This window comes from Rattus norvegicus, chromosome 8 (assembly GCF_021556685.1).
Source record: "Rattus norvegicus strain SHRSP/BbbUtx chromosome 8, alternate assembly SHRSP_T2T, whole genome shotgun sequence".
Classification (NCBI taxonomy): Eukaryota; Metazoa; Chordata; class Mammalia; order Rodentia; family Muridae; genus Rattus; species Rattus norvegicus.
The window spans coordinates 7,814,771-7,830,887 of record NC_141541.1 but is presented as its reverse complement, the minus strand read 5'-3'; the positions used below and the strand labels follow the sequence as shown (position 1 = coordinate 7,830,887).

General features: G+C 36.8%; 1 protein-coding gene across 6 annotated transcripts in view; it reads left to right on the top strand.

The window, feature by feature from the left end:
• The window catches only part of Gria4 (glutamate ionotropic receptor AMPA type subunit 4), a 454,905-nt gene that overhangs the window by 390,912 nt on the left and 47,876 nt on the right, over positions 1-16,117 (top strand). For 5 of the 6 annotated variants that reach the window (XM_087560749.1, XM_087560747.1, XM_087560748.1 and 2 more), the window contains 2 exon segments: positions 6,057-6,263; positions 15,615-15,985. In XM_087560749.1, the coding sequence (XP_087416875.1) occupies positions 6,057-6,263; positions 15,615-15,985 (578 nt within the window). 6 annotated transcript variants of the gene reach the window in all.

The following is a 16,117-nucleotide window of genomic DNA, read 5'->3' as shown; positions in this document are numbered from 1 at the left end:
ATAGGTATGTATTTGTATGTGTGTATACATATATATTTCTTTTCCTTGAAAAAAAGACACAGTAATGGAAATTCATACTTCAGTACAGTCCTCCTCTTTTCAGCCTCTGATGAAGAATCCTATTTTAAGAAATTGACCAAGAAAGACAAGAGTTCTGCGCTGTTCAACCATTCCTAAATAAGGCTCGAGTCTTGTTCTTCTGAGTATTAAATTTAAGCTTGTTTCTCATGTGAGATTCTTCTTGGATAACCAAATCTGGACTACTAGAAAACAATTTTTCAAATATATATCTGTGTGTGACCTTTGTGAGTTATTAGAACAAAATAAGAATTAATTTTCAGTCCTTAACTTTCTCAAGAACCTGGATGTTGAAAAAGAATAAACTAGTTATTCTGATATGCCCATCCCTGTGTCATAAAATGAAGTTATTGTATATGATCGACTCTCTAATGGTAGATTTCTTTGAAGTAAAACTCTGAATTCTGTGCTTGTTTTTTAAATATATATACAATTGTTTGCTTTACAATGTTTTAAAATGATGCTTGTGTTGTGAAATGAATGTATGATATATTTTAAAAGTATAATGTGGAGTCTTCTTCCCTTAGCCTGTTATGAAATTTGGGATTTATAATTCTTAGAGTTCAATTACTAAGTTGATTTTTCCAAGCATGGGTACACTTCAAGAAGCATGATATCAAAAAATAAGTAAAAAGGTGACTGAAAAGAAGTTGTCTCATATATAATATATATATATTAATGTATAGATAAAATATATGTAACATTCTGTTGCCTGACAGTGATGACATTAATATTTTGTTATCAAATAGTGAATATGAATAGTATCTGTCTTTCACATAACTATCATCTTCATTTAAATCTTCCTCTTGATATTTTCCACTGCATACCTGTTTCATAGTACCAAAACAAAACAAAAAACCCTAAAGCACCCTCCCTCAAAGTTTCATTGAACTTGATTCAGTTGAAAACGTTAGCTTACAATCTAGGACAATCCCTTCACCTCCATTACTTAGAAAGAAGTATGATTACCTTTAGCTGATAAGATACTGATAACTGCATGTAATAATGCCACCATATTCAGTTGAAAAAAATTCAATATAGATGAAATTGGCTAGATGTTGCAGTGAGACTGATACAGAGGTCTAGATACTGAGCAAGCTATGAATGAGTACTGGAGATCAACGACTTCTCATCTAAATGGGTATAGTGTTGTTGAATTTACTTTTTCTTCCATTTGTGTACTGTGATTATATGCTGACACATTGTTGTAATATATGTTATTGTTAAATAAAATTGATTGAGAAACCCAGTTATTCATTCATAAATACTTACTGAGTGTCTGCTATGGGCTAGGCACAGTGATAGACCTCGGGCTATGACATAGATGACTCCTGCCCTCTTGGGAGGTAATATCATAGAAAAACAAATGAGAAACATTTCATGATTACAACAGCTCTCAATCTGAAATAAAATATGGTATTATTTTGTATGCTCTTGAAATTTATTTTTCCTTGCAATTGTTGTGCATGTACACTGCATCTTCAATATCAAGATGAATTTACTGTACTTTAACACAACTATACCAAACATATTAACTATGGCAAAGCTAATCTAAATAGGAAACAATGGAATTTATACAAACCTTTATCTTTAATGCTTACTGTCTAAAAATTAGGCAAAATCCATATTTGTGAGACTGTGGACATTGAGATTCCATTTTATTTTTTAATTGGATATTTTATTTATTTACATTTAAAATGTCATCCCTTTTCCAGGTTTTCCCTCTGGAAACCCCCATTCGATCTCCCCTCCCCCTGCTTCTATGACAGTGGTCCCTCATCCACCCACCCAATCCCTCCTCCCCACCCTGGCATTTCCCCACACTGGGGCATCAAGCCTTCACAGGACCAACAACCTCTTCTCCCATTGTTGTCTTGACAAGAGCATCCTCTGCTACATATGTGGCTGAAGCCATGGGTCCCTCCATGTATACTCGTTGGTTGGTGGTTTTGTCCCTGTGAGCTCTGGGGATTCAGGTTGGTTGATATCGTTGTTCTTCCTATGGGTTGCAATCCCCTTCAGCTCCTTCTGTTTTTTTTTCTCTAATTCCTCCATTGGGAATCCAGTGCTCAGTCAAAAGGTTGACTGCAAGCATCTACCTCTGTATTTGTTAGACTCTAGCAGAGTCTCTCAGGACACAGCTATACCAGTCTCCTGTCAGCAAGCACTTCTTGGCATCCACAATATTGTCTGGGTTTGGTGACTGCATATCAGATGGATTCCCCTGTGTGGCAGTCTCTGGATGGCCTTTCCTTCAGTCTCTGCTCCACACTTTGTCTCCATGTTTCCTCCTGTGAGTATTTTGTTCCCTCACTGAAGAAGTCCTGAAGCATCCACACTTTGGTGTTTCTTCTTGAGTTTCATGTGATCTGTGAATTGTATCTTGGGTATTCTGAACTTTTGGGCTAATATCCATTTATTGGTGATTGCATACCATGTTTGTGTTCTTTAGTGACTGGGTTACCTCACTCAGGATGATATTTTCTAATTCCATCCATTTGCCTATCTATATTAATAGGGGAACATGGGGAAGGGGATAACATTCGAAATGTAAATAAATAAAATATCCAATAAAAAAGAAAATGTAATCTCTATGTCCAAAGTCTCACAAATATTATGGATTTTACTAATTTTATCTTAATAAACTCATTGCTGCTAAGAAGAAATACCAGCAAAATCACTTCCTTGTTATTGCCATGCTGCAGAGCACAGTAGTTGGTAATAAACAAGTAAGGAGTTATATCTCTCTCCTCTGATGTTCCCATTGTTAACCACAGATTCAGATTAACAATCAAAGGATTCTGCATAGCTACTTTACAAAGATATTCCAACACAGTAACCTAATAGGTTTACTTTTTATTACATCAAGGAGATTTGGTATTTTATTCACACATCATAACCCTAAACCTTGATATTAAATACTCCACAGTGTGCAGTTTTAAAATTTGTTAAATGGGAGATAAGGCAAAGCAGTCTGAGACCTAATAATTTGTGATTCACAAGGATTTGACATGAATAAAAAGCAAAAGGGAACACTCGCAGGAATCTGCCAGAGGTATATAAAAAAGAAAAAGAAATTCCTAACCTTCATTTACCTTTGTTCTCCCTGTCCCTTCGCTTTTCTTTTGCTATATTCATCACTGAGACTAAATGTCAACGGAATAATTGTTAAGCAGAAGATTCAGTAAGTCGAACATTTTTTCCAACCTTAATTGTCATGTTTGGCAGGAAAACCAAGACTTGAGGGTGCCATCTGTCCAGAAGGAATACAGGGTAAAAAATGAAAGAGAATACTAAATAATTATTTCACCCTCACATACCCATCTGTGCTTCAGACAGCTAAACTTGATTCCTAGAGGTCAATAATTACTTTAATTTTTAAGATCTGAATGATTTTCTAACATCACTACTTAATCATAATGGCCCTAGTCACCTAGTCAGACAGTGTTCATCAGGATATCATTGCAGTCACTGTGAGTCTACTGTTTATCACAAAGCATGGATAGAAGAGAAAACTTTTTATCTATCCCTTTAACTTAAAATCTCACAAAAATTTTATTGCCTGGTGGTCAAAGATGTAAATCTTGTAGTTTTCTCCTTCTTTCATGAAGTCATATAGAATCTCAGTTAGTTTTAAGACTCTTAATGAATATAAATACTGCAAGAGTTTCCAGATGTTCCACATGTTTCAGAAATAAAAGCCAGACTCCCTCCTCTGTCACTTGTTAACAAAGTGACAGCTTTCTTGCCTATAATATGACACATGCTTACTTCAAAATGTAACACAAAATGTAAATGAAAATACACAGTTCAAGAACTTATTATATTGTTCCTAGCATAAAGGAAGAACAAAGTCAGGAACAGAAATTATTTTTTACAATAAATATGGTATTGTTGATCCCACTAGTATTCCTTTACAAGGAGACAATTGAGAAATTTTGTTTCTTTTTTATGCCTATCTTCAAGTGAATTGCCTGACACAAAATAGGCACTTAGTAAATGCTTGGTCAAGTAATGAACTTGCAGTTTTTCATTAAGCAAATGATTCCCCTATTAGAATAATGGAGTAGATTATGGGAAAGCCAAAGAAACTCTCACAAAATTAATGTAGTAGTGTGCTAAATTATGGGGTAAAATTCCTAAATTTAAGCACTCAAAACACTTTAAACTTGACTCTCAACCTTAGTACCAAATGAGAGTAGTTCCTAGCTTGTTGTACTTGAATACTCTAACTGTACAAACATACCAATGAAAATGTTTTACACTCTGTTTTACAAGTGTGACTTTTACTGCTCACTGTAATTTAATTAGACCAATCTAAAAAGATGGGGAAAAAGTTTTAATAGCTTCTAGAATTTTACAGTTTAGAAAGTTATCCCTTTGCAGCTAGCTGCTCATGAAGCTATACAATCGCATTCATAGTTTAAAAACCATGTTAAGCTTTTATACAGAACTCTTTCTGAAGGATAATAGATAATCTTCATGAAAAAGAGACAGTTATCTTAATTCTACAAATGCCAAAGTTTACTTCTTAAGTCATTCTAGCGTTCAATGTTTTTCTAAGGCCAAAAAGTGATCTGGGTCACTTAGCTATGACAATCAAAGTTAGAATATAAGAAAAGAATATACTGACCTGTCTTGATTTGTCTTCCACTGTAAAATCATATGAAGCATCTCCATGAGAAAAATGTAATCTTAAACAATGTATACATTTCTTAAGTTTTTAATTTGATTTCTATGTTTACAAAATTATTAGAATAAAGTCAGAGTTATTGTGGGCCCATTGGACACTCTATGGATCAAGCTGTCTTCTACTATAGAGCTCCAAACACAAGTTTAAATTCTTTAACTGTAATTTTTGGGGTAGGAAAGTCTTAGGACAATCCTAAATTAAGATTAGGGTATATTTTATATAAGATATAAGTACTTTAGATCAACCATGTTTTGGCCAATATGGTTAATACTTTTCCAAAGATGAAACATTGTAGATAGTCAGAGGTTTCCTGTACATTGAGAACTTCAAACCTATTAAACCTGTCTTATTGCTTATAAATAAGTGCTAATAGATCAATCAATGTGGGGTTAATTAACTCTCTCTCTCTCTCTCTCTCTCTCTCTGTGTGTGTGTGTGTGTGTGAGAGAGAGAGAGAGAGAGAGAGAGAGAGAGAGAGAGAGAGAGAGAATTAAACAAAAACAGCTTAGCAGTCATTAAACACCAGGAAGCTGTTATATATAAGGGTCCTCTCAACACTTCTTCCTCCCAATCTCTGACTCATTTTTGTAGAAAATTAACAGGAATATCAACGTGGGTGTTCCTTACATGCAGCAGAAAATAGTTTCCACTAGAGATCTATCTCATAATAAACTTACAATTTGTGGGGCTTATGTCTTATTTAAAGTTAAAATATGAGGCAGCAAAAGCAAAATGAATTTAACACAAGTAAATAATGATTTGTGTCTTCAAGCTATCAAATTTTCTTTAAAGAATTATAAAGCAAATTCCTTCTCTGAGCAAAGCCCGTTACTTAACACACTTGAAAAGGAAAAAAATGCAGTATATGAAATCATATAACTGTGTATAAGTTTTTAGTACACTATGGTGTCCACTAAATAACTTTTAATTTCATTAAAATTTTGAAAATTGATTTTGAAATATTAGTTTTAAGACAAAAAATGATTAAATCCCTTCTCTAGAAAATTTATGTATTTTTTTGTTTCGAAATCACAGTACTAGATACATAATGATAACTCAAAATCTCTAAAATTTGATTTCCATTTATCCAATGTAAAGCAGTTTAGTCCAATCCTAAGTATACTTATATAGTCAACTATCTCAATAATTTCTAGCCACATAAAATCATATGCATAATAAATATAAATACATTCTTTTGTCAAAAATCCTGAAACTGTGAACTTACAGAAAGATTTTCTGAATGTTTTGTAATTTCTCCTTTACAGTTCTGCTTCTCTCATTGTAGGAATCTCCCTATGTTATGTACAAGAAAAATCATGAAATGTTTGAAGGAAATGACAAGTACGAAGGCTACTGTGTAGATCTGGCATCGGAAATTGCAAAACATATTGGTATCAAATATAAAATTGCCATTGTTCCTGATGGAAAATATGGAGCAAGGGACGCAGACACTAAGATCTGGAATGGGATGGTAGGAGAGCTTGTGTATGGGGTAAGCGAACTGATTTATGAAGAATCTATTTGTATAAGCATGGAGCTTCTTTTCCCTTGGGCATGTATCCATTTTTAATCATCCATGAGTGTTCTTTTCTAGTTTATAGTAATGTTTAAAAATGTATTCATGATATTTGAATGTTTCCTTATTTTATTAGAAATGTAAATTCCAAATAACAGAACTGATTCTGGGAACTTAGAATGCTTAAAAAAAAAAGATATAATTTAGAATACAGTGTCCTTTTCGTCGCAAAGAGCCAAGAATGAAAATAAATCCACCTTGGCTATAGAATGTTTTATTACTTTGACTTAAACTGGTAGACCACATACAGCTGCAAAGATCTACAATCAACTATTACTGTGCAGATTCCTCGAGCAGCATAAAGTTAGTCACGGTTTTAATTAATTGTGTGTGTCCTTGTTATCATACTTTTTCATAAGTATCTTTAAACTATTTCTGATTACCATAGTTTCCCAGGGCCTGAAATATTCATCAGTATTGTTTCTTATAATTCTTTAAGCCACAATAAATGTACACTTTAGATTATGCAACCCTCCCCCCCTTCACTCTCTCTCTCTAACCTGTATAGCAAAACACGAAAGCTAGAAAGTCTGCCTCTCATATAGTACGCTGTAAGGGCAAGCACAACACAACACAGCATGGAAGTTCTGCCTGAGTGAAAAAGATCAAGGTCCCTCTCCTTTTTGGGCAGATACTGTTGTGTCAAAAACTGCAAGTTATCAAACCCTGGTGATGTTATGACATGTCAGAGTTCAGAGTCCAAACTTGGAGTGCACAATAAGGTTGGTTCATTCCGGAACTAACAAAAGCAATAACTGCATGAACTGTATTATGAAGTTTCTAAAAGCTAATTTGTAGTTCACATAGTTCACTTTCCAAACACACTCTCCCTAAATAATCATCCAAAAATCCCCTTGAAATAAGAAATGCATCCTTCTTCGGGAAAGAAGTTAAGAAACGCAAGATACAGACAAAGTCCACAGAAGAAATCATGTTCCTGACTAGAACTTCAATGGAATAGCTTCAAAATTATGCATCTTGGTTTCTTCTGTCTTTTTTTATTATTTCCTACTATTTTAAACATTTTTAAATTTAAATGTATTTTTATCATATTCTTCCCCTTCCTCACCTACCCAACTTTAAGTTTTTCCTCAAAAACAAACAAAAATCCAGTACAACAAACTGTCCAAAACAAAGAAAACAAAATAAAATACCCCCTCGAACAAAAAAAAATCCTCCCAAACTGAAACTAGATAACAGTGAGTGGGCATGTGCACGTGTGTGTGTGTGTGTGTGTGTGTGTGTGTGTGTGTGTGCATGTGCACACACACACAGATCAAAACAAACAAACAAAAAATAAATGTGGTGGTCAACTACTCCTGGGCATAAAGCATGTCCTCAAATGGTTTTTATGCTCAGTGTCACTCTATTAAAGAAAACTTATTTCCCCTCTCCCAGTATGCATAAATGAACATTGTTAATCTTAATCCTGGTGGTTAGGTTTTCATGTATTTATTTCTTAATTTATTTTTAAACATATAAAAAAAATAAGTTAAAGCAAAAGTATAACATTGAAGTTGAACAAGACAAACCAACAAAATGAAATTATTCCATGAGAAGACATAAGATTCAGAGGCCCAGTAGTTCACACACTCAGGAGTCCCTTCAAATTACTAAACTATAAGCTATAAGGTATACTATAGACCTGGGGACCTGTTACAGAACTGTGGAGGCCCTGTGCTGGCTGCCTTGGTCTCTGAGTTTGTAGAATTTTTGTTCAGATGATTCACAGGGCCTTAGTCCCCTGGTGTCTCCATACCCTCTGGCTGGCTCTGACATGCTTTTGATCTTCTCCTCCACAGGGTTTCCTGAGCTTTGAGGGAAGAGATTTGACTACACCATAATTTTCAAACTATAACAGAAGAAATATTTTCCACAGTGCAGTACAGTTGCTAAAACTTTAGCAGACACAGGAAAATGATTCACAACATAAAACAACCAGTTTAATATCCATGGGGAAAAATCACTCATTGAGTGATTCAATGTCTCCATATGAAGGGAAAATGAAGACTAAAAAACTTTAATTAAAAAATAAGCAAAAATATTTTAACAGGAGGTTCATTGACAATGTTGTAGTGGGTTTTATGTTCTGAAGAAAAAGGCATGCCTAACACTCTGTTCTTAATACTTCAATTTCTACTACTATAAGTGTATTTCAAAAAAGGGCATGCCAAACTGTTAGAAATACAGGCTGAATTGCTTTACCCAAAATGTATGAGCTCAGAATAAACTCTCAGATTTGGATCATTTTAGATTTTAACTGCATCCCTACTTAGCTATTGTTGGACCACCTGTCTTAGATGTCTCACTGCTGGGAACAGACAATATGACCAAGGCAATTCTGAAAAGGTAAACATTTAATTGTGGCTGATTATTAGGTTCAGAGCTTCAGTCCATTACCCTCAAGGAAGAGCATCACAGCACCCAGGCAGGCATGGCACAGAAGGATCTGAGAGTTCAACAACTTGCTCCAAAGAAGGAAAATAGGAGAAGACTGGCTTCCAGACAGCTAGACAAGGGTCTTAAGCCCACACTAACAGTGACACACCTATTACAACAAGGCCTCACCTCCTCCAACAGGGCCACATCTCCAAATAGTGCCATTCCCTGGGCCAAACATATTCCATTCACCACAATCCACTCCCTGGCCCCATAGGCTTTTTTTTTTTTTTTGAAACAGATAAGTCTATGCGGAGCCATACCTAAACATAGCATAATGCAAATTACATTTAGTCCAACTTCAGAAGTCCTCATAGTTTATAACAGTATCAACAATGTTAAAAGTCACAAAGTTCAAAGCCTCCTCTGAGATTCATCCAGTCACTTAGTTGTAATCTCCAAAGCAAAATAGAAAATCATCTGAGCAAACTCCAAACTGCATTTTCATATCTGATGTCAAAGCAGTGTTCAGATCTCCAACTCCTTTTAATCTTTGCTGACTACAATAAACTTCTTCCTTCTGGGCGATTTCTTCTCGGTTAGTAACTTTCCCAGGTATCCTGCAGCTCTTGCATCTTTAACATCTTGGGGTCTCCAAGTCAACTTCGACTTCACAACTTCTTTCTCCCCCCACTCCCAGAGCTGGGGAGTGAACCCAGGACCTTGCGCTTGCTAGGCAAGCGCTCTACCACTGAGCTAAATCCCCAACCCCAACTTCACAACTTCTTATTCCAGTGTCTTGGATCCACACAAGATGTTCTGGGCTTCTCCAAAAGGCTTTTATTACTTCTCCACCTCTGCCTTCTGTTGCACTCTAGGCTCTGTTTAACTCTACTCCGCTGCTGCTGCTGTTCTTGGTGGTCATCTCATGGTACTGACATCTCCAATATGATGGGGTCTTCTTTTGCATCTAGGCTTCACCAATAGACTCCTGTATGCTCTCTTTATGGTGCCAAACCTCAAAGTTTTTGTATGACACCTACAGTCCTACTGTAGATGTAACCTCACCAATGGCCTTTCCTATCCTTTCACCATACCAAGTCTCAGCTGCTATCCATGGTCCTTCCATAACTACAAATCCAGTACCACCTGGGAGATTCTTACACATTACCAAGTCCAGCTATGGCATGAGGTACAACCTTGGCTATCTCCAGAACATAGCTTCTTATATCACAAAACATTCCCAGAAAATTTCACCTCAGTGATGGTTTCTTCTTAAACACGGCTAGTTTCTAAACTCCAGCTAACCAGCATCCATTGTCCCAGTAATTTCTTCTATTCTTGACTCTAAAGCCAGAGCCACATAACCAAAGCTGCTGAGTCCTACTACTTACTTGAGTTGGAAAATGGCTCCACTTATACTTTTACCAGATTCCTGTTTTCTATCCCCATCATTGCCTAAGATTGGCTGTCCTGGAACTTGTTCTGTATATTGATCTTGAACTCAGAGATCTTCATGATTCTGTTTCCTGAATGCTGGAATTAAATGTGTCTGCCACCACTCCTGTATTTATGTTTTTCTTCACTTAGAACTTGCTCTGTCACTGGCTGTCCTGGAACTCAGAGCTCTTCTTAGCTTTGTTTCCAGGATTAAAGGTGTGTACCACCATTCCAGGGCCTAAACTTTGCTGGGTGGAATCTTGCTCCAATGTCACCATTCCCTTGATTCAATTTAGATTCCTGAACACAGGATTCAGCTCCATTTCACTTCCTGGTGCCCGTTTATTACTTGAACCATATTTTGTGTTTTTCCTTTCTAAGCTTGTTTCATTTCATTAAAACACTCTTCATAAGAGTAAACTTTAGTAACCCCACAAAAAAATTGTATACCAAGCTACTTTGGGACTTCTCTCACAGCAATTATTCTAAATCTCCTCACTTTAGCCTCAGACAGTCTCTTCAGACAATGGCAAAAAGCAGCCACATTCTTCACCAAAATATCACAACAGTCTTTATACCATATACTGAAATTCTTCTCCACTAAAAGCTCTTAGGCCAGGTCTGCACAGAACAGACCACCCTCCACCACAAAGTCTTTCATATTCCAACCTGAATTGCCCAGTAAGCCTCACTTAAAGCATTTCACTGCATTCGAAATCTAAAGTCTCTACGTCTACCTTCTTCCAAACAAAAGTATGCTCAGGCCTATCACAGCAAAATACCACTCCTGGTACCAACGTTTTTTTAGAATCTCACTGCTGTGAACAGACAACATGACCAAGTCAACTTTTATAAGGTCAAAATTTAATTGGGGATGGTTTACCAGTACAGAGGTTCAGTTTGTTGTCATCAAGGCAGGAACATCATAGAACCCAGGCAAGCATGGGACAAGAGGAGCTAAAAGTTCAACATCTTGTTCCAACGGCAAAGAGACTTCCAGACTCCACAGTGACACACCTGCAAATAGTGACACTCCCTGGGCAAACATATTCAAACCACCACATTACCTGTGCATTTTCTGGAATATCTCTTACATATCTCTCCTCTAGAGCTTATACTTTCCATACCATTCCTGCACAAGTATTGTGACAGTATTTTATTTGGTAGAAATTCTTTAATTTTTAAAACATTATATTAGCAATCATAACACACACACACCACCAACTGATTTTATACACACACACACACACACACACACACACACACACACACACGTGTCAGAGAAAAAGAAAGTCCTGAATTTATGCTCAAAGAGCAAGGAGGTACAATGGGGGTCTTTAGTGGCAACACACTATTTTTTTTCAGCAGATCTACAAGTATTTAAGACACCAATATCTGTCAATTGATTTATTCATCTTGTCCTCAAAGGGACTGTCTTCATTTCTCTTAGATGGCTCTACAAGCTACTTTTTACTGTAGACTGTATAAAGTCTATACTTGATCCTTGAGCATAAAACTTTCTCTCTTTTTTATTCTTTTTCTCCATGTTTAATAAATTTCAAATGTTATTCCCTTTCCCGGTTTCCAGGCCAACATCCCCCTAACCCCTCCCCTTCTACATGGCTGTTTCCCTCGCCATCCTTCCCCCATTACTGCCCCCCCAACAATCGCATTCACTGGGGGTGCAGCCTTGGCAGGACCAAGGGCTACCCCTTCCACCGGTCCCCTTACTAGGTTACTCATTGCTATCTATGCAGTTGTAAACTAAGGTCAGTCCATGTATAGTGTTTGGGTAGTAGCTTAGTCCCTGGAAGCTCCGGTTGGTTGGCACTGTTGTTCATGTGGGGGTCTCAAGCCACTTCAGATCTTTCAGTCCTTTCTCTGATTCCTTCAGCAGGGGTCCTGTTCTCAGTTCAGTGGTTTGGTGCTGGCATTCACCTATGCATTTGCATTATTCTGGCTATGTCTCTCAGGAGAGATCTACATTCAGTTCCTGTCAGCCTGCACTTCCTTGCTTCATCCATCTTATCTAGTTTGGTGGCTGTATATGTAAGGGCCACAAGTGGGGCAGGCTCTGGATAGGCATTCCTTCAGTGTCTGTTCTAAACTCTGTCTCCCTATCCCCTCCTAAGGGTATTCTTGTTCTTTTTAAGAAGGAGTGAAACATCCGGATTTTGGTCCTTCTTGAGTTCTATGTGTTCTGTGCATCTAGGGTAATTCGAGCATTTGGGCTAATATCCACGTATCAATAAGTGCATACCATGTGTGTTTTTCTGTGATTGGGTTACTCACTCAGGATGATATTTTCCAGTTCCCTCCATTTGCCTATGAATTTCATAAAGTCATTGTTTTTGATAGCTGAGTAGTATTCCACTGTGTAGATGTACCACATTTTCTGTATCCATTCCTCTCTTGAAGGGCATCTGGATTCTTTCCAGCTTCTGGGTATTATAAATAAGGCTGCTATGAACATAGTGGAACATGTGTCTTTGTTATTTGTTGGAGCATCTTCTGGGTATAAGCCCAAGAAAGATGTAGCTGGGTCCTCAGGTAGTGCAACGTCTAATTTTCTGAGGAACCTCGAGACTGATTTCCAGAATGGTTGTACCAGTCTACGATCCCACCAACAATGGAGGAGTGTTCCTCTTTCTCCACATCCTAGCCAGCATCTGCTGTCACCTGAGTTTTTGACCTTAGCCATTCTGACTGGTGTGAGGTGGAATCTCAGGGTTGTTTTGATTTGCATTTCCCTTATGACTAAAGATGTTGAACATTTCTTTAGGTGCTTCTCAGCCATTTGATATTCCTCAGCTTTGAATTCTTTGTTTACCTCTGAACCCCAGTTTTTAATAGGGTTATTTGTCTCCCTGCAGTCTAACTTCTTGAGTTCTTTGTATATTTTGAATATAAGCCCTCTATCAATTGTAGGATTGGTAAAGATATTTTCCCAATCTGTTGGTTGCCATTTTGTCCTAACAACAGTGTCCTTTGCCTTATAGAAGTTTCGTAGTTTTATGAGATCCCATTTGTGATTATTGATCTTAGAGCATAAGCCATTGGTGTTTTGTTCAGGAAATTTTCTCCAGTGCCCATGTGTTCAAGATTCTTCTCTACTTTTTCTTCTATTAGTTTGAGTGTGTCTCATTTGATGTGCAGGGCCTTGATCTGCTTGGACTTTAACTTTGTACAGGGTGATAAGATTGGATCAACCTGCATTCTTCTACATGAGACCTCCAGTGGAACCAGCACCATTTGCTGAAAATTCTATCTTTTTTCCATTGGATGGTTGTGGCTCCTTTGTCAAAAATCAAGTTACCATATGTGTATGGGTTCATTTCTGCGTCTTCAATTCTATTCCACTTGTCTATCTGCATGTCTCTGTACCAATACCATACAGTTTTTATCACTATTGCTCTGTAATACTGCTTGAGTTCAGGGATAGTGATTCCCCTGGAAGTATTTTTATTGTTGAGGATAGTTTTAGCCATCCTGGGTTTATTGTTATTCCAGATGAATTTGCAAATTGTTCTATCTAACTCTATGAAGAATTGTGTTGGAATTTTGATGGAGATTGCATTGAATCTGTAGATCACTTTTGATAAAATGGCCAATTTTACTATATTACCCCTGCCTATTATTCTTAACACATAAACAAATGCAAAGTTTGCAGGGTTTGAGGTAAAACGTGGTCATTTTCTAATAGAAAAAGTGTGTTAGACAGTAAAATGACGAACAATGATCTCATTATCTTTTGTTTGCTTTTTGCAAATGGCCACTGTAATTGTTAAGCATTGATTGTCTTGCTTCACTTACATAAAGACCTAATATACACTATACCCAGAACTGCTTTACACTCTCAGGGCACTGCCTCAAATCCTTTTTTTCTCTCTTCTTTGTCTCCATTTTTTAGTTTGTCTGTGTATCTATATTTGTTGGAAATACAACGAATGAAGAAGTGAAGGACATTTTATGGCTCACTAAACACCAGAGTTGCCTGCAGTTTGAGTGATGTACTGAAGAACTATTTTCTTATATCACTCCAATGGTGTTTAAGAATAAAAATCTTATACACCTTCTGAAATAAGCATCTCACACACTCTATTTTATATATCAGTGAATGGTAATGAGACAAAGCACATGTAACCTTCCAAGCATTAGAACACAAGGCCCACACACATCTTCACTCTTTTTGTTGAGCTGATATCAATATACCCACCAGCAGCTAGAAGCTATATATCAATGAGTTTAAGAAATATTGTCTATAGATAAAAAAAATAAAAGTAAGACGTGACAGTACTTAAGAGCTTGATGCTTTTGAAAAAGTAAAATGCCAAAGATGAGTTTCCAGCACCAATGTCAGGCAGCTCACAGCCACCTGGACTCCACCTCCAAGGGGATCCAAAAGCCATCCCAATCTGTGTGGGAATCTGTTCATATGTGCACATGCACATACACCAAGATAAATAAATCATTGAAAAATGATTGCCTCTCAGAAAAATTATGTGTGCTTAAATCACAATGTGCCTGATTCTATTTTGATGAGAAATGTTTTTTTATAAATTCAATAAAACTCTTTTATAATTTGTCATTCAGAACATGTATCAGTTTTTTATGGAACAGTTTATATAATTCTGCTGTAGATGTTGTCAGACTTGTGTCTAAGAGTTGCCACAGCGTCAAAAACTCACTCTGTTTCAGTTCTCTCAAGACATGGAGCAGGGAATGGGCCATTCAAAATATTTGATCATCAGATAAAGAATCTGTCAACACATGCTCACCAAAGTCCTGTTAATATAATTGCAGTCACACAGTAAGGTTAACATGCAAAAACACAGCCCCATTTTAGAGCTGCAGAAAATAAACTTAAGAGTCAAGGTCTGAAGAGGTTAACTTGTGACCTTGATATCTAAGAATTAAAGCTACTGTATTCTAAAATCTCATTTTAAAAGAATATTGGCAAAAGAAAATCAACATGTATATATCACAAGAACAAATGCCATATCCAGAGTATTGTGTGTGCACTGAGTTGCAATATGTTGTCAAAAGACAGGGGTTATTTGATCAGGTAAGTACTGATAATCAGGCAGTACCTATGAACTTGGAAAAGATGAGGATCATGAGTCTAAGACCAGCCTAAACTACAGGTGGATTCTGTGTGTCTCAAAACCAAAAACCCAGCAATAATACAAAAACCAAACCAAACAAACAAAAAACAAGAAATGAAAAGTAAAAACCTTGTCAATTATAAAAGTTCTATGCAATAAAATTAATACCTCATGAAACCAAGCCACTACATGTTTTTTTAGCTTGTAATCGGGATTAATCACTGTTGGCACTCCCCATGATTAAAAAGAATACAGGACTGGTAAACTTTGATGATCACTCTCCTGCTATGTGCATCATGAAATCCACTAACTTGTGTCTTTCCATATGTCTGTTCTCTTATAGAAAGCAGAGATTGCTATTGCCCCTCTGACAATCACATTGGTTCGAGAGGAAGTCATCGATTTTTCTAAGCCTTTTATGAGTTTAGGCATCTCTATCATGATCAAAAAACCTCAGAAATCTAAACCAGGAGTCTTTTCCTTCTTGGACCCTCTGGCCTATGAGATCTGGATGTGCATAGTGTTTGCATACATTGGTGTCAGTGTGGTCTTGTTCCTAGTCAGTAGGTTTAGCCCATATGAGTGGCACACAGAAGAACCTGAGGATGGGAAGGAAGGACCCAGTGACCAGCCTCCCAATGAATTTGGCATCTTTAACAGCCTTTGGTTTTCCCTGGGTGCCTTTATGCAACAAGGATGTGACATTTCACCCAGGTTAGTATCAAAACTTCACTAGGTCTCAGATATTCTGATTATTCTCCACAATCTCTCTCTGTCTTTCTTTCTTGGTGTCAGAACATTTTCTGAAATGCAGGGAGATTTTTGTCTTAGGTCATCCTAATAATT